The 22746-nt window shown below is 46.8% G+C and overlaps 1 protein-coding gene across 1 annotated transcript; it reads left to right on the top strand.

Annotated features, from left to right (window-relative positions):
* Window positions 1-8389: 8389 nt before the first annotated feature.
* LOC132250108 (C-type lectin domain family 12 member B-like) lies at window positions 8390-13369 on the top strand. Its single transcript, XM_059726307.1, has 4 exons — window positions 8390-8675; window positions 9711-9853; window positions 11468-11610; window positions 12769-13369. The coding sequence occupies exons 1-4, from the start codon at window positions 8648-8650 to the stop codon at window positions 12992-12994; spliced, it is 540 nt and encodes a 179-aa protein (XP_059582290.1). The 5' UTR covers window positions 8390-8647; the 3' UTR covers window positions 12995-13369.
* Window positions 13370-22746: the final 9377 nt, after the last annotated feature.

Genomic DNA, 22746 nt, shown 5'->3' with positions numbered 1-22746 from the left:
GGCCAACCGTGTGGTATTACTGTAGAGGAAGCGAGGAGGCCTAAGGGTCTATATGGGTTAACACAGACTGAATAACGTCAACATCAAGGATGCCAATCCCTTACCTTGTATTGATGACACAGTAGTCCTCCTGGCCAAAGCCTGATGGTTCTCCATCCTTGATTTGGCCAGTGAGTACAGGAAAGTGCAAGTATAACTCAGAAGATGAAATCAAGAGCTCTTCCCAGTTCCCCTGATCTTGGTTCACCATTTCCATTAACTTTATTATAAAAAACGTGCAAATCCAACAGATCTTCTACAATTGCGATGGTGACTGACCAGTTAATTAAAATGTGCCACTTATTCCACTTATGTACAGGCCTGCCCTTAGTTTATTTCCCAATTCTGGTGTGAGGTCCTGAATTGCCTTTAACAACTCCACGCATTTCTCAACTGGGCAAACACCCTTCCGCTGCTACTGACTGATGGATTCCGTGGATACCTGACCCAGACTCCTCACCTTGTTCTCTGCTTGACCTTCTGGATACCTGATCTGGCTCTGAGCCATCCTACCAGATACCTGCCCAGATACTTCCTGATCTCATGCTCTTCTTGAGTCTCTGAATCCTCCACTTGGCTCTCTGGAGAGATCTCCTGTCTTCTGAATTCCTGGCTTCTGCCAACCCTGAGGTGACTCCCAGACCTTACTGCACATGGTCTGATATGACACTGTTCCCAACAGAGTTTCCAAAGTGTGTACACCTGTCAATGGACTCCCCACCCCCATTACTCATGAAGAGAAACACAAGGGTAATGGACAATTTTTTTTTTTCAGAACCAAGGAAAAATCATGGAACATATAGAGGACATGGGGTCTCCCAAGAGAATGAAGGAATCCCCAGCCCTGGGGCTCTGGTAGTTGGGCAAGGCCAGAATCTGCCTTGGAGAGAAAAGTGGGTATCTGTGCTTGGGCCAGGGCAGCCACTGAAGGATGGCAGGTGCTTTTCCATCTCTCATTTCCAGGGTTCTGTGATTCAGGTATGGCCATAAAAACCACTGGGATTTCATCTTTGCCCAAGTGGTTGCCAACTGATGCTCAAACCAAATACATGGTCAAGAAAATGAAATCTGGGGATGTAAGCAGGAGGGCCCCTTCCATGTGTGTTGGCTCCAGGAAAGGAAGCTGTGGTGCTGGGGAGAGAGAGCCAGGTAACAGGTACACACATGAAATTCCTGGAGACAGAAAGAAATCATGTTTGCCTGTCTCTGTGCCATCCCAGTTTGCCCCAGGGTAGCAATCCCACTGCCTCATGATGCAGTACAGGATTTTCTTGTTCTCCCTGAACATGACAGCTCAGGATTCCAGGTTCTTTCATGATGGATATGGTTTCACACCACCACACTCCTCCTGCACTGTGAGTTTCTTGAAATTAAAAGTTTTCTTTTCTGAATTTATATATATATATTTCCCTTAAAAATTATACTCACGTGTGTCTGAGCTATACCAACCACCATAGAAAAGACTTAATTTTAGGGGAAAAAAGTCTTGTGTTCTTTAAATATCTTTCATCCAAAATAAAATTAATTCCACTTTGGATTCTCCAAGGCTTTCAGGCTACCAAAACATATTTTCTTGATTATTCAGGTTTCCTTGCAGATCAAATACTCTTCAAAATGATTAGTTAGATTCCTGCCATCCACTGCTAAGACAGAGAAATTGAGTCTCTGGACATATGAAAAGTTTCAACAGAGGACCGAACAGGAAAACCTCAGTCCAAGTAGCCTAATTTCACACATTAGTCAGGGTGGAATAAAGACCTTAACAGAGTTAGAGGAACACGGAACAAGGATAAAAAGTTCCTGTTCTCTCTGCTCCTCTGGGATCCAGGAGCTATTAGAGACCTTAGTAACATTGACTACATTTAGAATCCCTTTTCACTTGAAATATTCTGCCCCAAGTACTTCTACCTACACTTCCACTACTCTCTCACTTACTTCTGCCTCAGCAAACTTAAATGGCGTTTTCAACAATTCTTTGCATGTCTAGTTCATTTCCAAACCTAGAAACTTCTCCACGGGCCACCTGAAGCCTTTCACATGCATGTCATTTCTGTTACGCGTTAGCTTGGGAGTTTTGAAAGAAAATAGATACCCACCTTGGAGAACCGGCCCTCTCAGGTGAAAGTTATCTAAACCACAGCTGTGAAGGCACCATGGCAGAGAGAAAACCTCCTTTTCCCATTTGTGGAGCCATTTTATTTCATCCGTATTTCTTTTGCTATCAACTGACACAGAGTTAACCCCTACTGGCCTGTACACAATTTGGAACAGCACAGGGCTGTTGGCTTAGAAATAGTATTTAAAGGCCTGTGTTTTTTGGGGAATTGGCTTATAGGTACAGATATATGTATTATAAGTGTTCAAGATGGGCAGCAGGGGTTAACTGGATTTCTAAAGAGCTTGGTAGACACACACAGCTTCTCCTGGCTCTGAAAACAGACAGGCTGTCCAGCACAAGAAGTCCAACAGATGGACACAACCTGAGAATTGATGGGGACATGACATAACACAAGATCACAGCCTTCAAGGCAGACAGGTGGTCTAACACAACAAGGACACAGAGCCTGGGAACTGAGGAAGTATATACCATACTGTCCCAAAATATGAGATAAGTGACACCAGCTACAAGGCCCTAGAGCAGCAGCAGGGAGGGGTCTGATTCCGGGTTTTGGGGGAATAGACCAAATTAGGAGAAGGCCCAGAAGGCTACATGGACATCTGACCACAGAGAGACAACCAGTCACAAATAGTCATGGATGAAAAGTCACCTGGAGTCATCAAGGAGAAAGGAGAATACGAAAACAGAGACTTGAGATTAACAAAGGGTTCTTCCCTTTGTCCCATCCCTCCCTGTTGCTTCTCATCTCACCCGGGATCTTCCTCCATCTCCCTGAGAGGGGTCCCCAACCTCGTCCCTGTCCCCATTCCCCGGGAAGGGTCTCTGAGGTCACCATGGACAAGAGGGCACATACCAGCAGCTCATCTGGTTAGATGAGTATCTAGCTGGGATCATCTAGACCCAGCACTCTTTCCTGCTTATGCAGGGGGTCGGACTCGATGATCTATTGAGGTCCCTTCCGACCCTAACATCTATGAATCTATCTCATGCACCCCACTGGAGGGGCCTGTGGGCCTCAGCATCCCACCTCCAAACTGCTGACACCTAAGAGAAAGAGCCTCAGAGTGGAGCCTGCATCCTGACCAGTACTTTGACTCTGATAACAGCCCTAGGATTGGTAGATATAGAACTGTTTGGTTGTATTGTTGCTTTTTTGTTATCACTGTGTATCAGTAAACTCACCTATTATCAACTGGCAGGTGTTGTGGTTGGTCTGAGGGTTCTGCCCGGCCAGAACAAAGGTATAAGGTCTGGGTAACTAAAATCCAGTGTCAACACTGAGCACCTGTGTGACACATGATTGCATTTATCAACTTCACCATTTCTCATCACACCCTCCTTCCTCTCCCCTGCCACAGACTATGCTGCATCCCCCAGCCTCACCCCTCGGCTGTCACCCACCTGAGACAGGTCCCTGCCCTGTGCACTCTTTGCAGGAACAGCACATCTCAGAGCAGCAACGAGGGCTTCTTGTGCGGTTTGTGCTGGGACAGGGGAGTGGCCATCAGTCTTCCTGTCCTGGGAGGGCTGGGCCCTTTCAGCAGGTTGGGGTCACTCTAACCCCACCCTCGGTCATACACTGCCTCTGAGCTCCAGCCTCTGTGCAAACCTGCACTCAGTGCACCAGCCGCAGGGATGCACCACTCTGCACTTGGATCCTGAACACCGGCCACTGCTCACCACCCTGGGGATACACATGGGTATGGCTTTCCCAGGGCCCCAGGGCTGTTACAGCTACATCAGGACAGCCCAGTAGGCAGGATTCAGCTGTCCTGTGTTGGGAGGAGGAAGGTTTTGTTCTGGGTTTGGGGTCAATTCAAGGTACCAGTCACAGGTGAAGGGAACCATGTTTAGCTGGAGGAGAGGCTGCCTGGTGTGTGCATGGAAAAAGGCAGGATTTTTGCTGTGGGATGGCTGAAGGCAGCACTGCTATGTGACAGCGACACTCCCTGCCACTTACTGAGGGAGCCACACAAAGCATCGCAGAGCAAACAGTGGACACAGACCATACACAGGCAAATGTCTCAGTTCATGCATGTGCGTCTTGGGAGTGGGGAGTTGAGGAGGGAATGAGGGCCCTTCTGAAAGCCGATTGTACGGATCTCCATCTGTGTCCTCTGCTGGCTCCTCACCTCCCAGATCTTCACACTGGCTACAGCAGGTGAGTTGCTGCCCTCCTCAAAGCACCGGATGACCAACCAGCTGCAGCTGCTTCCAGACGGGAATCCTCTAACAGAGCCTGAGGCTACTTGCAGGTGTTTAGCACCCCCCCACCCCAACTCACACTTTACCAGAAGCAGTAGAGTATTACTTCAACCCAATCCACAGCATCTGTATAGATCAGGCACTTCAGGAAGGCTTTTTAGCAACTTTAGCTAAAACTGGTTCAATCAACAATTAGAAAAATGCAGTACAAAAGCACCTAACTTATACAGACACAAGGTGGGTCCAAATAATGCCATGCCTTTTTGGGCAGGCACTCGGCTCAGTGCATGGGCATGCTGAGTTTAAAGTAAAGTGCTGTTTTGTTTTGTTTTTTTAACATAGGAGACTCAGACTGCTTCCACATGTCCAATGGGAGTTTCTGGGCCATTGCCACCTCAGGGGGGAGTTTCCCTCTCTCCCTTTCTCTAATAATATTTATTATTTCTTATTTATCTTTTATTATTTATTTAATCTATCCTGCTGTCTCCCATAGCAATACCAAACCTAGGAACCCTATAGATGGCTTTGACTTGGCTGGAAGGGATTCAAGCATGAAATGTGAGGTAGAACAGGTGACTTTGAGCAACTCATATATGTATATCTATCTATCTATCTATCTATCTATCTATCTATCTATCTATCTATCTATCTATCTAGAGATAGATATGGATAGATATAGATATATTAGGGAACATAGTTGTGAAGAGGATTTAGCTATTCTATTTTTGTGGTGGAGGAGTGGGGTGGGGAGCTGGTGTCAGCTCTGGGATCTGTCCTGGGTGAAAACAGCTTTGGTCCTCGGAAGTGGAGTCAGGCTGGGGTGCGTCTAGGGAAGCTGGATTCTTGCTGTGGCAGGCAGGGTGGAGCGCTGCTATGCTACAGTTATACTCCCTGCCTCTTGCCAAGGGATCTGTAACTGCACAAGGTGAATGTAGAGAACAGAGCACACAGTGGCATGCACCTCAGGATGTGGACTGGGAGTGTCAGGGAGAAATGTTTGGAAAGTGCTAAAAGAGAACTTTTGGAGCTCAGTCTCTGTCCTGTGTTGGCTGCTCATCTCAGAAACCAGGGCGCTGGCCATGGAGGTCACTGCCTCACTCCTGAGACCAGCAAGCTGCCAGGTTCTGCATGAAGCAAGATGAGGATAGTCCTATCCATCTGTGCTAAACCCCACCAGGAATGCAGGGACAGGAGGACCTCTCATCACACCTCCGGTTGGGAACTTCTCCAAAGATGCAGAGAGAGACTCTTCGGCCTACTGGGCACAGAGGTACTGTGTGGGTAAATGGGTCTGTGGGGCAGTAACATGAGCTCTAGCACCTCCTGTACACACTTCTGCCCAGGCGTTCTCTGGGCTTCCTGGCTTTCTCGGTCTACATCCTCAGCAGCGTAACTCAGGGTGGACAGGTGAGGCACCAGACCTTGGGGCTGACTGGGGAGCAGTAGGATAGCCCCTGCCTGTAGGAGTCGTGGCCATGGTAGGGGCAGCCCTTCACTGCCTGCCCATAGGAGCGGGACAGGCACCACACCATGCCAAGCAGTGTGTCTTGAGGAAGGAGGAGGAAGGACCCCCTCCCCATGCCAAGGGCTTTTCCATCAGAGGCACAGCCCCACACCTTGGGGGAGAAGGGAGCAAATCAGTAGTGGTCCCTGGGGATCCTGTACCACAACCAGGCCCCCAGGGCAGCAGCCACAGGCCATTGTTGCTGCAGCAGCAGGTGCAGCAGTAGCAGCTGCAGGGAGGGGAGCTGGCAGGTGAGACGCCATCCCCCTCCCCTCCCCACTGGGCAGCAGAATTGCCCCCTGACCTGCACCTCTGCCCTGGGTGCACAACCCTCACTCTCTGCCCTCTCCTTGCACCTGCCTTAACAGTTTGCCCCTGGGCTGCATGAGGTACCTGATCTTAGGCTCTGGAAATGTTCTCATGAGCTCCACGCTGACCCAAATTATTGGGTGAGAAGCACTCTCTTTTCCTCACCTTCCTGTTCATTTCTCTTCCTTTCTGGGTCAGTGTCTCCCAGGGCATCTTCTTCCTGGCTGCCCCTGACACTGGCACTGGGAGCCCAGATGCTGTGCCTGCTTTTGATGATAGGACTCAGAGTCTACAATGCCCAGGGTAAGTGTCAGCGATTACTGCCCTCTGAGCAGGCCTGGCAGCCCTTCCTCATGTGTGAGATTCCAGGGCCCAGAGCAGGGCTCCTCATAGTCCCCATCATGCTCCCTGCACATAAACCACCATATCAGAGGCAGCTGATTGTTGACCAGTTTACACTGGTAGCAACTGTAGTGCCAAGAAATGCCTCCAGACATATTCAGCTGAGACTTTCTCTGTGTTTGTGGTTTCCACATTCTCAGAAACTTTTAGTCAAAATGGGGCATAGGCACCATTTTAGTTGTTTTCCTTTATTACTTTGCATGCACCATATAAAAATGCTAAGTGAGATTCAAATGCTGTAGACCCATTCTATACTTAGAAATTTCATTTTAGGTAATAAAAAACCTTTTTGTGCATCACAAACCTAAATGTTTTGCTCTGCATTCAAGAGTTTAGGTGTTTTAAATTTCTAAGACCATACAAGAAAATTTTAAAATGCTGTCCTTTAAATTGGAAGACAAGGTTCTTTGGATGAATTTGGGTCCTTTAAATTGTGCCTGTTTTTGTTTTTGTCCGTATACTCATGCAGATACAAACTTATTTAAAAATATTTCTATTCATTTTGCATATATCAGTCATACATCTCTCTCTCTCTCTCTATATATATAGATATAGATATACACATATGTCTGTGTGTAGTAGTAGTGGTTGTTTTCAGCATAGTTTATCAGAACCTAGATTAATTGTTTATCATGAATTTATCATCACCTAATTTTTAGTTCTTGCCAGTAATGGCATTATAATTTTTTGTCAAATAAATAGGTTTCATGCAGCATGGAAGCCAATTACTATTAAAGTAATTGAAGCATACAGGCTGTCTCACTGTTTTTATTTAGCTGCACTTCTGCAAATTGTTAGCAGCATTTTTTTGAGTATAGAAGAGGGTTTTGCATCACCTTCTAACTGGGAGTGCAGGGATTTGGTGGTTGGTTCCCATGACTGAAATATGGAAATTGATTTCTATAGTTTGTGCAGAAAGGAAGAGGTGGAGAAAAGAACGAGGGGGCATTTCTGCATATGTGACAGGTGCAGTAAAGTCGTTAATTTTTCTCTCCCAAGGGAGTAGTAATTTCAAATAATTATCCATAAGTAACTAGTTATCTTCACTTTTCATGGTGTATTTTGCATGCCACATGGAGACTCTCTTTGTCATTTGTAATGAAGAAAAAAGTGTTTTAAAAAATGGAGTGTAGTTTGTGCATGTGTTAAGAGGACTGTCGCATGCAAGTCACAGGAGATGGTTCATCCCTTCCATTCAGCCCTGGGGAGGACTCATCTGGATCACCCTAGGCAGTGTTTGCACTTTCAGGAGAGGGGAACTAATGGATTAGACTGGACATTAGGAAGAACTTCTTCACAGTTAGAGTGGCCAAGGTCTGGAACGAGCTCCCAAGGGAGGTGGTGCTCTCCCCTACCCTGGGGGTCTTCAAGAGGAGGTTGGATATGCATCTACCTGGGGTCATCTAGACCCAGCACTCTTTCCTGCCTATGCAGGGGGTCAGACTCGATGATCTATTGAGGTCCCTTCCGACCCTAACATCTATGAATCTATGGATAGCAGAGTGCAAGTAACAGAAACTAGAGGTTTAGGAAACATGAGGTTGGAAGGTTGGAAGAACTGGAGTAAGATAGTTTGGAAAAGGAAACTGTATTTGAGAAAAGCTGTCAAATACAAAAAGGGATTTCCATAGGAGGAAGTATATATTGTTCTCCATATCCCCAGGGCACATGATAATGGGCACTCTGTTTTGTTCTGATTGTGGATGGATTTTTTTCCACTCCAAAGCACACCTCGAACTCATCCTGGTGGATTGACTTATAGTGTCAACCTACAATCAAAACAACAAGGAGCAGACGCCACGGACAGCACTCTGCAGAGCACAATGAGGAAACATTTGCCTCCTGCCTTTTACACATTGCTGTTCTCCTCCCAGAGAGAAGCCAAGCAGGGCTGCCCATTGTGCTGACTCATGACACCATTGCAGTCTTTGCTTTAATAGGTGCACTTGTGCTTTTCTGTTGTTTAAGTCACTGACTGTGGCAGGGAGCAGCGGAATCTCAGCAAGCAAGTTGAAGGCCTCACCCAGCAGCTTCTGTCCTGCCAAGCCTGAAGCGTGGATCCTCCAGACATGGCTCAGAAGCTGCCTCCTCACCAAGGTAAGTCCTGGAGTCAAACCTGCTGTCTCAGGACAGATCCAGACCTGTCTGTCAGGCCATCCCAGCACTGCAGTGTTGTCCTCAGTGTCAAGGAGAGTTGGTTGGGAATGAGGGCTTCTCACGGGGATCCTGCTGTGAGGTTCCAGTTACAGACATGGGTTGAGGATAGAGACTCATCTCTGACCCTTCTCAGTGCAGCCTTCTGAGCTTTCCTCCCATCACCGAACCGGGGGAGCCCTGAACTTCCCCTGTGAATGCACTCCCCTCTGCTGATCTGGAAGTAGGAAGGGTCAGCACATTCAGAAGCAGCAGGGGCTTCTTCCCTAGACTGCTTTTTGACAATGTTTACTGCCCCAGAAGACACTGAGCCCAACCCCTTCCCAGAACAGGATTGCTTAGACACATTTCTCAAAGCAAAGCTATTGCTGGAAAGTTTCAACACTGCTGAAGACAACACTTTGCACCAGCTTTTTAAAACAAAGAATTGTTGAGAGCCATTTAAAATGACGTTTCCATCCAAAGTGTAACTTACTGAGCTTTTAAAGGAGTTTAAAACCCATTCAGGTCAGAATGAAATGCCTTGAAATTAATTAAAACAGCATGTTCTGGGAAACACGTGGATTTTGAACTCAGGATTTTTTTGCAACTCTATCCTTTGTCCCACTGTGGGGCAGGAATAAATTTCAAACTCTGGTAACATTTGATCGGTGGAAAAACCTCTTGGGGCTGAGGAGCCTAGCCTGGCCTCAGTCATGATAGTGGTGGTTTTCTGGCCTCTTACCTTTGCTACGGCTGTGGAAACCAGCCATGCTGTTGCTTGCATGACAGTATCCGCCACTCCAGGAGGGGAAGGCCCCTTCCCCTTCAGCTGTCCGGGACAAATGCTTCTGTCACAGCAGGGCCCAAGAGACACAACCCGTGGAGGTGGTGAAACCAGGAGGGCATGAATCCCTCTGTTCCTGATGGCAATGGCCCCAGCATGGAAGATATGTGGGAAAGCGGTGAGCTGATCTGTGGTGTTTGAGTTTGTTGCAGGGGAAAAATGTCCATCACGGTGGAGTCGCATGGAGAACAGGTACTACCTCTTTTCTCCAGAAAGAAGAACTTGGGAACTATGCAAATCCTTGTGCATTTCTCAGGCTGCCAAGCTGCTCACAGTTGAGACTTGGGAGGAGCAGGTGAGTGTGTGTTCACTTTAACTCACTGAGCACAGAGAGGAGTCAGGCCCTGGACCTGGACTTTCTGTAGCCCAACCTCACCTGGGTAATTCCAAAAGGAGTTTCCTGAGGGCTAGCAGGTCCACAAAGTGCAGTGCACATTGGAGGACTTTGTGTTTGAGATGGTGAGGGGTAAGAATCAGGAAGTGGCTTAAATATTCATAAGTTTAATTGTATTTCTATTCCTCTTGTTTCTCGTTAGCCGTGGGTGGAATTGTACAAGACTATGGGAATATGTCAGAATGACCATGGCCAGAGCGGCACTGACCCTTATATAGGTGCGGAGCAGTCATGGGCCGAGGACTTTTCCCCATAAACTGGGGTTGGGGAGGGAAGACCATGGCCCTGTTGGCCCCCCATCCTTGGGGAACAGGCTGCCCCGCTGCACCCTGGTGATCCAAGAGGGAGTGGGCCTGACATGTGGTCTATCTCTAGGCTATTGAAAAAGCCCTGAAATCCTGAATGACCCCCACTTCAGGTCTGGGCTTGACTGGCACAAATACCCTTCTTTTCTGCACCTCTGGCTGGATTTTTAGCTGTGACTGGCACCTAAATAAAAGCAGAGCATGTTGGACATTTTTTCATAAGGTAAAATCCATTGCCATGTTCCCAAATGCAGGTGTTACCCTCCATGAACATGGAATTGCCCTTTCTGCCTCTGTGCCCTGTGTGATCAAAATGATCCACAGTCCCAGGGTCAGATTCCCTGTCATCCTTCCTCTCCTCAAATTGGCCATCCTCCAGTTTAGATGCTCTGCTGGTGGCTGGAGGGTGGGTGACTGAACTATCTCTCAGACTCCCTGAAGCATCTGCTCTGAGTGCTCAAGGAGCTGGTCCCTGTCAGTGAGACTGCACTGCTCCCGTGTGTGTTAAGCTCTCAGGCTCTGAGCTGGTGCAAGAAAAAATGGACCGGTAGATCTGTCTGCATGTCCTCCCTACCCTACTCCAAGACAGTTGCTGTGTGACAGGCCCTGACCACAATTTTTGCTCCTCACACTGCAGTCCAAAACTGTGCTGTGTGGCCACCATCATCACGTGGTCACCATCAGAGCAGTGCCACTGGCTAACACTATTACTCCCAGGATTATGCCCAAGACAGCGACCCTGAATAAGTCCCTGGGCAGGTCCCATAAAGGGACGACCCAATATTAGTGAACAAGCAGCATATGTGACGTGAGAGTCGATAAGGTGGAGCTATTCCTTAGGCACGCTGTAGGGATCCCTGGGAAGGAGATGTAACATGCCCAGAGTGAAGCTTCTGTTTGTCCAAGTCACAGTCATTAACAGAATGAAAAATTATTTCATCTGAATCTGAAACCACAGAGGTGTAATTGCACAGACTGCTTGCAACTTGAATGTGCTCCCTGCAAGATCCTCACAGCAGGTTTCTACAAAGGTAATTTTAACAACCTCAGAAAACAGCCAGGGATGTGAAAACCCAATGTTAGGAGGTCTCTGTGCTGACTTTAATAGTGATGCTGCATTTGGAACTCAAGCCTGCGGTGCTCTCCATACACTTGAGAAAATTCAGCCCCCCCCCCCGACACACACACTATTTGTTTTATTTTCATGCAGGATTTCATAAATCATGAGTTGTTTCAATACTATGAAGATCGCAACAGCGCTGTATTTTATCACCGATTCTGGATTGGATTGCCCTATGACTCTGAAACTAGGAAATGGGTCTGGGTGGATGGTTCAGCACTCTCCTCTTCCTTGTAAGTCTGTGCCATTAGGATGTTCTTGTCTGTACACCAAAATGCATCATAGTCCCTGGGTACGATTCACCATGGAAATGTAAGCTTCAGTTGGTGACAACTAAATATGATTGCGAATTTTATCACAGGCACAGTGACAGGCCCAACCACACAGCACCAACCCCAGCTGGCTCCAGGTGTTTGCAAACCTCCTGTTTCTCCCAGTTCCCATGGAGCTGTCATCTGATCAGTTCTAACTCCCAATGTGTGCATGGGACCTTTCATCTTGATACAGACCAACATACCCTATGGTCTGTGTGTCTGGGAGAGTCTGGCACCCAGAGGGCTCAAGGGCTGCAGTGGAGAGAGACAATGTCATTCGCCTTTCTCCTAGATGCTGCATCCTGATACCCTGGACCAGGCTGGGCTTGTTGGCTGGGGATGGTATGTGAGGATAAGGAAATGCTCTATTTGCCTGTATGGGAGGGGATGCACTCCTTAGCTTAATCTGCATTACGCAAAGGCCTCATTCATCACTCAGGGGTGGTACCCAAACTTTGTGTGTTCCAGGAAATGTGTAAGTGTTATCGGACATCTTCAGCAATTTATTGGGATTCACTGATGCATCGCTGTAAAGACAGGGTACTAACTTAGCCCATGCCTCTAAAAACACAGGCTGGAAGAGTCATGATTTCTCCTCACTATGTTAAGCTTTTCACTCCCTAAACAAGGCACATTATATTATTCATTACCAGTTCTCTTGGTGACTATAAGAAATACTACAATAAAGGACAGACCTTTGAGATTGCTCAAGTGCTAGATCACGGCCTTAGCAGCTGGATTACAGGGAGCAAGAGAGCTTGACAAGTCACAGTGACATGATAGACTGAGGAGCGATATAGTGCATGAATTTATCTCATGGATAAATTAATTATCCTCTGCCCTCACATGATATGGGAATTCTGTAGGTGAACATAGGGATTTTTCTCTCATCTACCTTGGGAATGGAGATGCTTCTGGGAACATCCCTTGGTCATAGAAGGGGACAGAGACAAAAAATTCTCCAGGTTTGATTTCAGGAGCAATTTTTGGAAGGTCAGAGTCTTTGTCCAGTGAAAATTGGGCCAGACATAATGTTGAACATAATGTTGATCTGTAATTTGTGACTTTCCATTTCAGATTTGATCTCCCAGACCCCAGTCATCCAAGTTATCAGGGTGGAGCTTGTGTGTATGTCCAAGGTGGGGTAACTAAGCCTGGAGGCTGTGCAGAAACTCGGTTCTGTATTTGTGAGAAGCAGAAGGAACCATCAAGGACAAAGAAAATGGATCAACCCACCAAGCACATGGTGCAGCAGAGGCTGACCCTGCAGACTGCTGCAACAGATGGGAGTGTGAGGCTGTAGAAATGGACTCATAGTATCAAATAAAAGTATGGGTGGAAGTCATCTCATCAACACCCCTACTCAAAGTATGGGCCACTGCAGGAAAATGTCTGTCCCACCTTCTTTTGGAAACTCTCAGGGATGAAGATCCCACAAGCTCTCTTCTAATGTTCCCCTCCGTTCTAGTGCTGAATTATTCCCAGACTTCTTCCTAATACCCCATGTAACTGTCCCTAGTTGAAATGTATGTTGGTTACTTCTCATCCCTTTTTCTGCAGCCACAGAGAGTAGTCTATTGCCTTTCTATTTATATCCATCCTCAGATATCTCAAGACTGTAATAAATCCCACCTCCACTGTCTTTACTTCCTGAGACTAAATAATTCCAGTTCTTCCACTGTTTTCACTCAAGTCATATTTTCTAGACCTCTAAACAATTTTTTTGCTATCTTCTGGATGCTATTCACATCTGTCTTTAAGTGAAGTGTCCCAACTGCATCCAGAACTGCATACGTAATGGGGAGACAGTGTCAGGAATGGATGTGCACACCTTTGTGACTCTAATCAGGGGCAAGGGAGGTCTATGCCCTGAAGAGACCCATAGGGTATCCTGAGTCCTGAGAGCCACTGCAACCTGGATCGGGAGACTTGTCAGGCACCCTCTGCAAATACCATCGATGGCCCCTGGCCTGCATCACCCTGGTCGGCCCATTGTGGGTGGGGAAATGCATGTTAAGAAACAAACAGCAGGACCACGTCTCCTTGCGCGGGGGCAGCTTTGATCCCCCGTGCTGTGTAGTAGCTCAGCAGGGCAGATCCTGATCCAGACACTGATCCTGCTGTCAGTGTCTACAGGAGTGGCCAACTGTGCAGTTGTTACTGTGCAGCCATTTAGTAACGAAGTACTAAATGACTATGCAGTAACCAGTCTTACCGCAAAGTCCTGTCACAACACGCTTATTTTTAGCTGCAACTGCACAGTAGCTTGCTGGTACTGCCCCATAGTGTCTTGTGCACCCTCTGAGACTTTGCACAAGTTTATCCAGTAGGAAGAGCCACTTCCTGCACTGACAGGGTTGGATATTAGTCACACGGTGTCCCTCCTGATATCTCAGTCTCCTGGGCACAGTTAATATATGGGACAGAGATGGGGCAGCTCATCCCCACAGCCCAGTCATGGAGCAAGGACCCATGCACTATTACCTGTTAGAAGCTTCTGGATCTGCACACACATTTTTCTTGTGTGTGTTAAAAATCAGTTGTTTCCAATGAGTGCATTTTACATTCACAGCCTTTTCATCTGGGATTTCTCCCAGGAATTTGTCTCCACTGTCCCTTTCTCAGGCACAGGCTCCCCAAAGTCATAATGTTTTTGACACTCTGTTTTCCTATTTGAAATCTTCGGGTTTATCTTGAGAATCATGCATAGGTGTTTGCCCACCTAAGACTGCCAGTATTGTTGAGTACCCCACAGGACCCTTAAAAGGATCTCAGTGAAATTCAGCTAAGAATCAATGTGTTGCACAAACAGGCGACAGTCTTGCCTCTCAATTCAGGATCAGACTGATCACCGTAGTTGGGGTCAGGAAGGAATTTTATCCCTTGGTCCAGTTAGTACACACTGCGGGGAGATTTGCCTTCCTCTCATGCTACTCTATCCATGAGGGTATATGGAGTGTCTATTGACAGCATTTCATAGAAACAGGACTTTGTCTGCCATGGTTACCCTGTTTACCTTTGGCAAGTTAGGGTGTTAGGTTTGTGTTGAGTCAGGGTTCACGGTAGTTTTACAAAGCAGTTTAGATTACGGATTTGTATGGGATGGCTTGGATAAGGATGATCTTGCCTGAGGCAGGGGGTTCGACTAGAAGACCTCTGGAGATCCCTTTCAGCCTGACTTCTCTATGATTCTATGATTTTCTACATAGTCATCCAGATAGATGTGTTTGTGCACATAATGTTGCATGCACAGGCACACACACATGCAGTAATTCGTTTTCAACACGGAGTTTGGCAAAACCCCAAGTTTCTTCAACAATTAATGTTCACCAAATGCTCAGGTCTTGCTAATTCAAATGTGTCTTTTTTCCCTTTTTGTTAAAAAGCAGAATATTTTTAAAGAAACATGGCAGCCATTTGATATTATAATGTAACCCTTCTGTCAGGCAGTGGTCAGTAGCAACAAGGACCGGGTTCAATTTTGGGGTTCTAAATATATTTTACTTTGGCTTGATCTTCCATTCAGACCACCTGGGAAATACTAAGTTATTAACTAGGGTATCCTGCATAAACAAAAATTTCTCCTTGCAAGCACTGTAAACACAAAAGACAGATTTATTACAGAAAACAGAGGAAAACACCAAATGCAATTTAAAACAATACTAACTACAAGACATGGTCTTATGGTTGCACTGTGCTAGGGGAAGCTGCCAGAGACGTGGATCTTTCAGTGGTGCAAGGAGTTCCTCGTTACTCTTGGAGGAATGGCAGCGCGCCAATCTTTGCCCCCATGGAGAGACTGTGGCTCCAGACAGCATGAACACACCCCAGAGCTTCTCAGCTGGAGTATGTGGCCTGCTGAAACCAAACTGCAGGAAAAAACTCCAAAAGGAGCCAGAATGATTAATGGTTATAGCTGGCCCAGCCATACAGCTGACTAAAGCAGAGGACTATCAAAATAAACAGAGGGAAAGACCAGGCCTGCCCTCAAGTCTGGCTGCAGGTAGTTTGGGTCACAGCTCCACTGGGAGCAGAACGGTGCAAACCTCCACCCGGACCCAAAACTAGCAGGATTAGAAACTCCCAGGTTTTAAGCCTGTTTAAAGCACCAGACCTAACTCCTGGCCAGCCAGCCCAAGGAACCAATACTCTTTTCTCCAGAATTAATCCTTTAAAACCTCAACAGAAAAAGGGGGAAGAAAAGGAGAAAGCAGTTTCCAAACACTGGGACAATTCTCTCTCTCTCTCTCACCCCTCTACTTGAGCTTCCCTTTTTGCTATCTGGAAACTCCTTCTTCCTTGAGGGAAACCTCACTCTTCAGCAGCCCCTGGCAGCTTCGCCTCCCCAAAACCCGTCTAGCTCCACTTATATCCCCTGCATGGCATCACCCTGGCCTTGTCCAGTCAGGGAGTGCCACACTTCAGTTTCTCACCCAAACAATCGGTCTGAAGAATCCTCTGCTTCCCCTGGCCAGGGAGACCAGAGGGTTCTACTTATTGCCCCCAGATACAGCCCCCAGCTTGCTGTGCGCTGAGCACATGGCCAAAACACAGGGGCCACCTTGCCCACAAATAACCCCAAAGAACCCCCAAAAAAACCCCAAAACACAATATACAGCCCAAATGTGTGGGGGGGAGGGGGGTGTTACAATAATAAAGTGGCTTTACTTGATTTGCTTGCCCCATTGCAAGTTGTTAACAGCACAGATCTGCAATGCTGAAGGCACATTTGTATCCCCGTGGAACGTGGATGACAGAGATCCAGTGGGTTAGTGCACAAGAGGGGAATATTGATGCAGATAATCACTGTATGCACAAGAAAGCAGCTGGGGGAAAAAAGAAATATGGTGTTGCCTTATATAGAGGCAGATACAGTAAAACCTGGTGAATTTGTCACTCAAGAGGGGTAACAAGGATGCCTAATTACGCAAAAAAGGGCTAATTATTTAGTAATTAACACTTCTCAGCTTTTCTCCAATAGATTTGCCATGCCACTTCAAGGTGCAGTACAGAATTAGTTCTGACATTTAAAACGAGGAAGAGATGCGCTACGAAAATGAACGTTGGGCACTGTGACTTGCTATAGAAAAGGGCTGTTTAGCTGGAGGCCACCCAAAAGCAGTAACACCAGGCTCCTTTCCGGCTGCGACTCCTGTTGGTGCCAACAGGGTCTCCAGGCTCCCCCTCGCTCCTCCAGCTTCTGCTTTACGCCAGGGCCTCAGAGCAAGGTGGTGCCACCCATGGGGGCTGGAGGCAGGGGGAGCCCACAGCCAAACTGCCCTCACTGCCCATGTGGTGAGGTGGGTGGGGCAAAGCCACAGTGCTCAAGTGGTGGGAGGAGGCCCGCATGGGGGGCAGCCCTGTCCACTCAGAAGTTGCACAGCCTGGCTACAGAAGTACATTAGGATCAGACAGATAACTGATTTCCATCAAGTGTCTTTTTACCAAAAGTCATAGTGCTGCTCACTGTGTAGGACCTGCCATGTTAGGATGGACCAAAATAAGCATGACAAGTTTTGTGCTTTGCCCGTTTCCACATGCTCATTGCCAAAAGGGAAACTAATTCTCTAGAACAGAGCAGTTGATCGTCTCTAGAGGCTCGAGGGCAGGATAGCTGAGGAGTGCTCAACACTAAGCAAGCATCAGCTGGTTTGAAGGCACCCCTTGAATGACTATCCTGGAGCCTATTAGACTGACTTATTATTGGCAGCTAATTCCTTTGTGATTTTAGTACATCTGCATATTCTGAAGTGGCTAATTGCACTTTAACAGACAGCAACTTAACCAAGTTGTTTTATTTAGAAATCTAATTGGGACTCAGGACACAGACTAGCAAGAGCACAGTGACAAATTCTTTTGGTGGCTACTTAAACATTTTTAGAAAAATAAATGCTGTATACATATGACAGGGACTTCTGATTTTATTGACTATGATATATGCTGGAAGGCATACAGTAGCACCCAGGCAATCCAGCAATTTACGTATTTCTTAACCATGGTGTGCAGTGGTTCTGTAGCCTGTTGGCTTTCCTCATGTACCTATCTATACAGCTCTCCATCTTGGGGGCACTGCAGATCTGTTACTACTCCTGAATGGTAGGGAACATCCATGGATCAAAGAACACATTGGCATGGGTGCAAGAAGTGATTATAGCAACACAAATGTGTTGTGTATCCAGGGTCCTGAGCGCTGCAGCATATGCTGCTCTGGGAGAGTGCTCAGCATCCAAAAGTGCAGACTGCAGCAAGGCAGGACATGAATGGGCAAACTGAGCCCCAGGCCATGTGTGCAATGGAGGTGCAGTCCCCCCTTCCCCGCCACAAGAGCCAACAGCCTCAGCCCTGCACAGAGCCCAAGCTGACCACTGCTCAGTGCTGCATTAGGCAGTGTGTTCTCATGGGGCCAAGCACTGACTGAGCACAGGCTGAGTAGGAGGCACAGAGCAGCCCCCAGAGTTTTATAGTTGAGCATTTGTTTAAGTTGTTTATTGGATTGGGGCCTTAAAGAGCAAATGCAGCAGCTAAGCAGCTTGGACGGCATCAGTCAATTATGATAATTAGGGTGCGGACACCAGCTCTGAGCTATTACCTTTGCTCAGCAGTCACAGCACCGCGGCATCCTCACTCAGTCTTTGCAGTGAGCCCTTCAGTCTGAAAACTTACTGACACTGTAGAAGAAAAAAGCCCCGTTCTATAAAGGCGCTAGGAAGGGTCAGGATCTCAGATAAGCACAGACAGCGTTTCCTGTGGGGTTACCATCCAGCCAATCACCAGGGTCCTCTCCCCTCCCACAGGGATTCATAGACAAGAGCAGAACAGATGCACCTCTTTGTGGTCCAGTTCAGGGCACCTGCATCCTCTGCTTGCTAACTGTGGCGACCCAATAAAGGAACCAGGGCCAAATGCTTTGGATGTGGGGAGGGTATCTGATTTGATAGACAGTTGGTCTAGGTAACACCTTCTACATTAGAGAACTGTTGCTTAAGAAAGAAATGTGAGTGATTTGGGAAAACACAGAGTGGTGAAGGAGTGGGTTCTTGGTCAATGTCTGCATTGAACGCAAGGGTGTGGAAAGGTTTTTCAGGGGCGGGGAGGAGGAAGCATGGAGCCGGACTGAGCTGGCAGAAGTTGTCACCAAGTAGTAGTTACTGGTTGTCTTCTAGCAAGGAGAGAGATCACAGACTGTGAGTGCTGCACTGACCCCACAGGGACAGGGTGGGGTAAGGTGCCCACTCACACAGGTGAGATGCAACTTGAGAGGTGGGGGAAAATGTGAATGGAGTTTGTATTGTTAAAGGGGAGAGAAGACTCAGATATTTCCATTTTTCGTGAATCATCATGGGGCAGATCATGTGTTGACATTAGAGATCCAAAGGCTTTGATGGAGCACTGCTGATTTACAGCTATGAGCCTCTTTGAGGCCCAGCAGCTCCGTTCTCTCCAGGTTCCCTCTGCAGTGTGCACGCTGCAGCTCCTGGGCTCACCAGGCTGCACAGGCACCTTCCTTGCTGAAGAACAGTGTGCGCTCCATCCCAGGGGCTGCGAAGGCTGAACAAAGCTTTCCGTTCACGTTGTGCCTCCCAGCTGCTGGCAGAGAAACTGAGAGCAAGGAGCATTTAATTAGCATTAGCGTGCTCAAAGCATCCGCTGAGCTCACCCCTTGGGAACTGGGAGGTGAAGGAGGAGGAACCAGCTTGACTGGACTATTTAGGGGGGAGTGGGGAGTGCTGGGGAGTGTAGGGGAGGGATGAGGGGGAAAAGAAGATAAGTCCTCGGGAGCAGGGCTGGACACAGGCATGGGTGAACTGGGTGGTCGCTGGGGGCCCACACAAAAAGGGGGCCTGAAAATGGTGGAAATAATGATTATTATTATCAGTATCTCTGGTGAAGGGGAGCCCAATACTAAAATTTCGCCTAGGGCCACCAGAAGTCTAGGTATGGTGCTACTCGGGAGGTTTCAGGCCCATTGCAAAGGAGGCTGCTTCTCCAAAAGATCCTACTTCATTTGCCTGGAAAAAATTGATTCAGTCCTAGCTTTTGTCAGAGTTTATGGGTGATACTGGACATGTCAAAAAACAGACCTTTATTTTCTTTTGGGCCACTTACTGCCTGTTTCTCATTGCTTTATTGTGTGACTTGAGACACTGTGGTCTGATTTGCAGAAGTCATGAGCGCTCAGAGCTACAATTGAGGTGAGTGGGAAGGAGGCTTTGAACAAACCAAGTACTATAAAAAGAGAATGGCTCTGCAAAGTTAGACCCCAGCTGCCTCGGACTGTTCATGCAGAATTACTTTATGGTTTGTCTAGCTCTCGCTTTAATCTCTGCGTCATAATTTCCTATGTAGGGAATGTATGAAATATGCAGGGGTTGTTCTGATAAATGCACTAAATGCCTGTAAAATACAAAGGTGTGTGAAGCACTGAGGTCTGTAAAGCACCTAAAAAGGATCCTGAGGGACCTCCCTGAAATATTTCCAGTAGCCTTTGGGACCTGGGCTAAGACACTACAATTGGATCCTCATAGGAAAGCCCATGGTGAAATGACTAATGTTGTACTCAAGACAGAGTCCCAGGACTGTGCAGCAGTTAGCCACCCATTAATTGCATGGAATATACAATGAAGTGTGTGAACACATCTTTATGAACTGAACACTGTATATCCTGAGGCAGGGCTCTCTTGGCTTGGGGAGGGAAGTACAGGATAATGCGGTTGTATATTGCCTCATAAATAATGGATTTGCACAAGAGGTGAATTCAAGTTGTACAGACAAGCTTAATTTTTTGTCTCCTAACTTTGGAGTGGTTTCATAACCTTAACCTCTTTTGAACGTGACTTCTGTAATGTGATTACAGAAAGTAGCGTGTTAGAAAGCTCAGCAGTATCGGTCCTTCCTATGGTTAGCGAAGTGCATGAGGCTATCTTACAAAGCCATCAACTTCTTCTGAATGAGAGCCAACGTCCTGACTCAGCTTCCTAAAGCCTGGTTTATAATTTCTGTCTCTGTAGCAATATCAGACATGAGTGAACCAGTGATAACCTACTCGGCTGTGAAATTTGATCCTTCTAAAAGTCAGGAACATGGAAACAAAGGTACTGTATGGGATCAGACACCATTGTAGAAAAATAACAGCACTGGTTAATTCAGGGACTGGTAGAAAACTCCAGAAGTTTTTGAGTGAATTACCTGCCACTAAGTAAACACTACTGACAAAGAAAGAGAAGCCTTAGCGGAACCATTTTTCCAAGGTCCTTCTTGAAGTTGCTTAAGATGTTCTGAATCTTCAGCTGTGTCGCCTTTCAGACCCATGTCACCAACTTGTGCTTTCTTGTCCTTGCTTGGATTCATGTGCAGGAGGTCATATAACAAATGCAAACTAGTATGCTTTCTTTCCTTATGGTGCATTTTTCTGTGCTTGTTCCTTTGAATGTGACATCAGCCACTCTTCTCTCATGAAAAATAGTCTTATAACAATGAGCAGGAGATATTTCTTTTTGCCACAAGTACCCTTCAAAGTTCATGTTTTTGAAGGTTTTTGAAAGATCTCTGAAAAGCTCAGAGATCTTTTGATCTACGGATCTTTGGCAAATTCTCTGTATCAACTCCTCTCTTCTTTTGCCAGAAGTACATAGCAGGTTTTCACCATAGCTCAGCCCTTCTAAAGTAGGTATCAGACTGCTGTAAAGCTTCTGATTAAATGGAACACAGGAATCTATTGTGTACAAGGTACTTGGCATCAATAAAACTGATATCTTAGTGTACAGAATGCTAAACTCTGCTTTCTTAGGGTATTTTCATCAAAGGCTCTATAACAAGCTTTCCTAAGGATGCTTGTGTGATAGGAACCCATCCCAGACAACATGGATTAGGCTGTCTCAAGAGTGATGAACAGCACTGCACATCCACACTTGAGTTAATCTGTTCTCATTGGAGGTGCCTTTTCCAGGGAGCATCACTGGGACTTGTAAGAGCCACCCAGTGGTTTTTCATGCTACACTGAACTGTCCTGCTCCATGTTGTTTTCTGCATTGAGCTGTGTGACTAGGACATTCTGGGAAAGCACTGGAGGACTATCAGGGCTGAAATGATGTTGTAACCAGTGTCATTAGAAAGGGGACAGGCTACAAGCCATAGCAAAAGCAGCATCTGGACTCTGTGAGCTAAATTTGATTATCCTTTACATTCCCACATGGCATTTTCCACCTGTATCAGTGGCATTGCCGGCATTTACAGCTTGTTTGGATGGCACTGAACAATTCTGCTTCGCAATTCTATTACCTGTATACTGTGGACAAGTATATTTCCCAAAATACTTTTATTTTAACACCTAGCACTGCCCTGGAATCCTGCATCAGCCACTAGTTCATTTACTGCTGCTGTTATATCATTGGACTCCATAACTGCACGTGCCTGAGTAGGTTTGCACTTTTTTTTTTATAAAACATCTCTGTTAATGTCAAGCACAGAGAGGGAGAGCTTCATTTTCGTAAGTCCATTAGCACCAAGGGGCATTTCTTTCACCCGTTTTTCACTTTCTCTGTTACCCAATTTTTCCCCCATCAATCACTGCTATTTCTAGGAGACGCATTTATGGATGTCCAGGCAAGGATTTTCCCATTTTTCTTCCTGAGTTATTTATGACATGGTGTATTAGTTTTGCAGATTTAAATACTTGCTAGGGCCATGCAAAACTTCAGTAGCCGATTCAATTCAGAGGAGATCTGGCCCGATTTGGCAGCCAAATCTCCAAATCTGAATCAAATTGGGAGACCTATTAAAAGATCCAAATTGAATCGGAAGCCTCTGAATCGATTTGGAGAGATTTAGGGAGATTCGGAAGGCTTGCAGCAAACAGAAACTGAGAAGGGGGAGGGGGATGCGGTGATCTTCCATATATGGAAAAGGCTGAGTGGGGTGGGAACGACTACTCTGATATTGACATCTGTAGCTGGCCAGTGACTGTGATCTTTCTCTGAATTCCCTTCCAATTACAGTGCTCTGGGAGGCGGGGGGGGGGGGGGGGGGGGGAGGGAGGGAGGGAGGGAGGGGTAGAGA

The sequence above is a fragment of the Alligator mississippiensis genome, chromosome 1 (assembly GCF_030867095.1).
Source record: "Alligator mississippiensis isolate rAllMis1 chromosome 1, rAllMis1, whole genome shotgun sequence".
Lineage (NCBI taxonomy): Eukaryota > Metazoa > Chordata > Crocodylia > Alligatoridae > Alligator > Alligator mississippiensis.
This window is presented reverse-complemented; position numbering and strand designations above follow the sequence as displayed.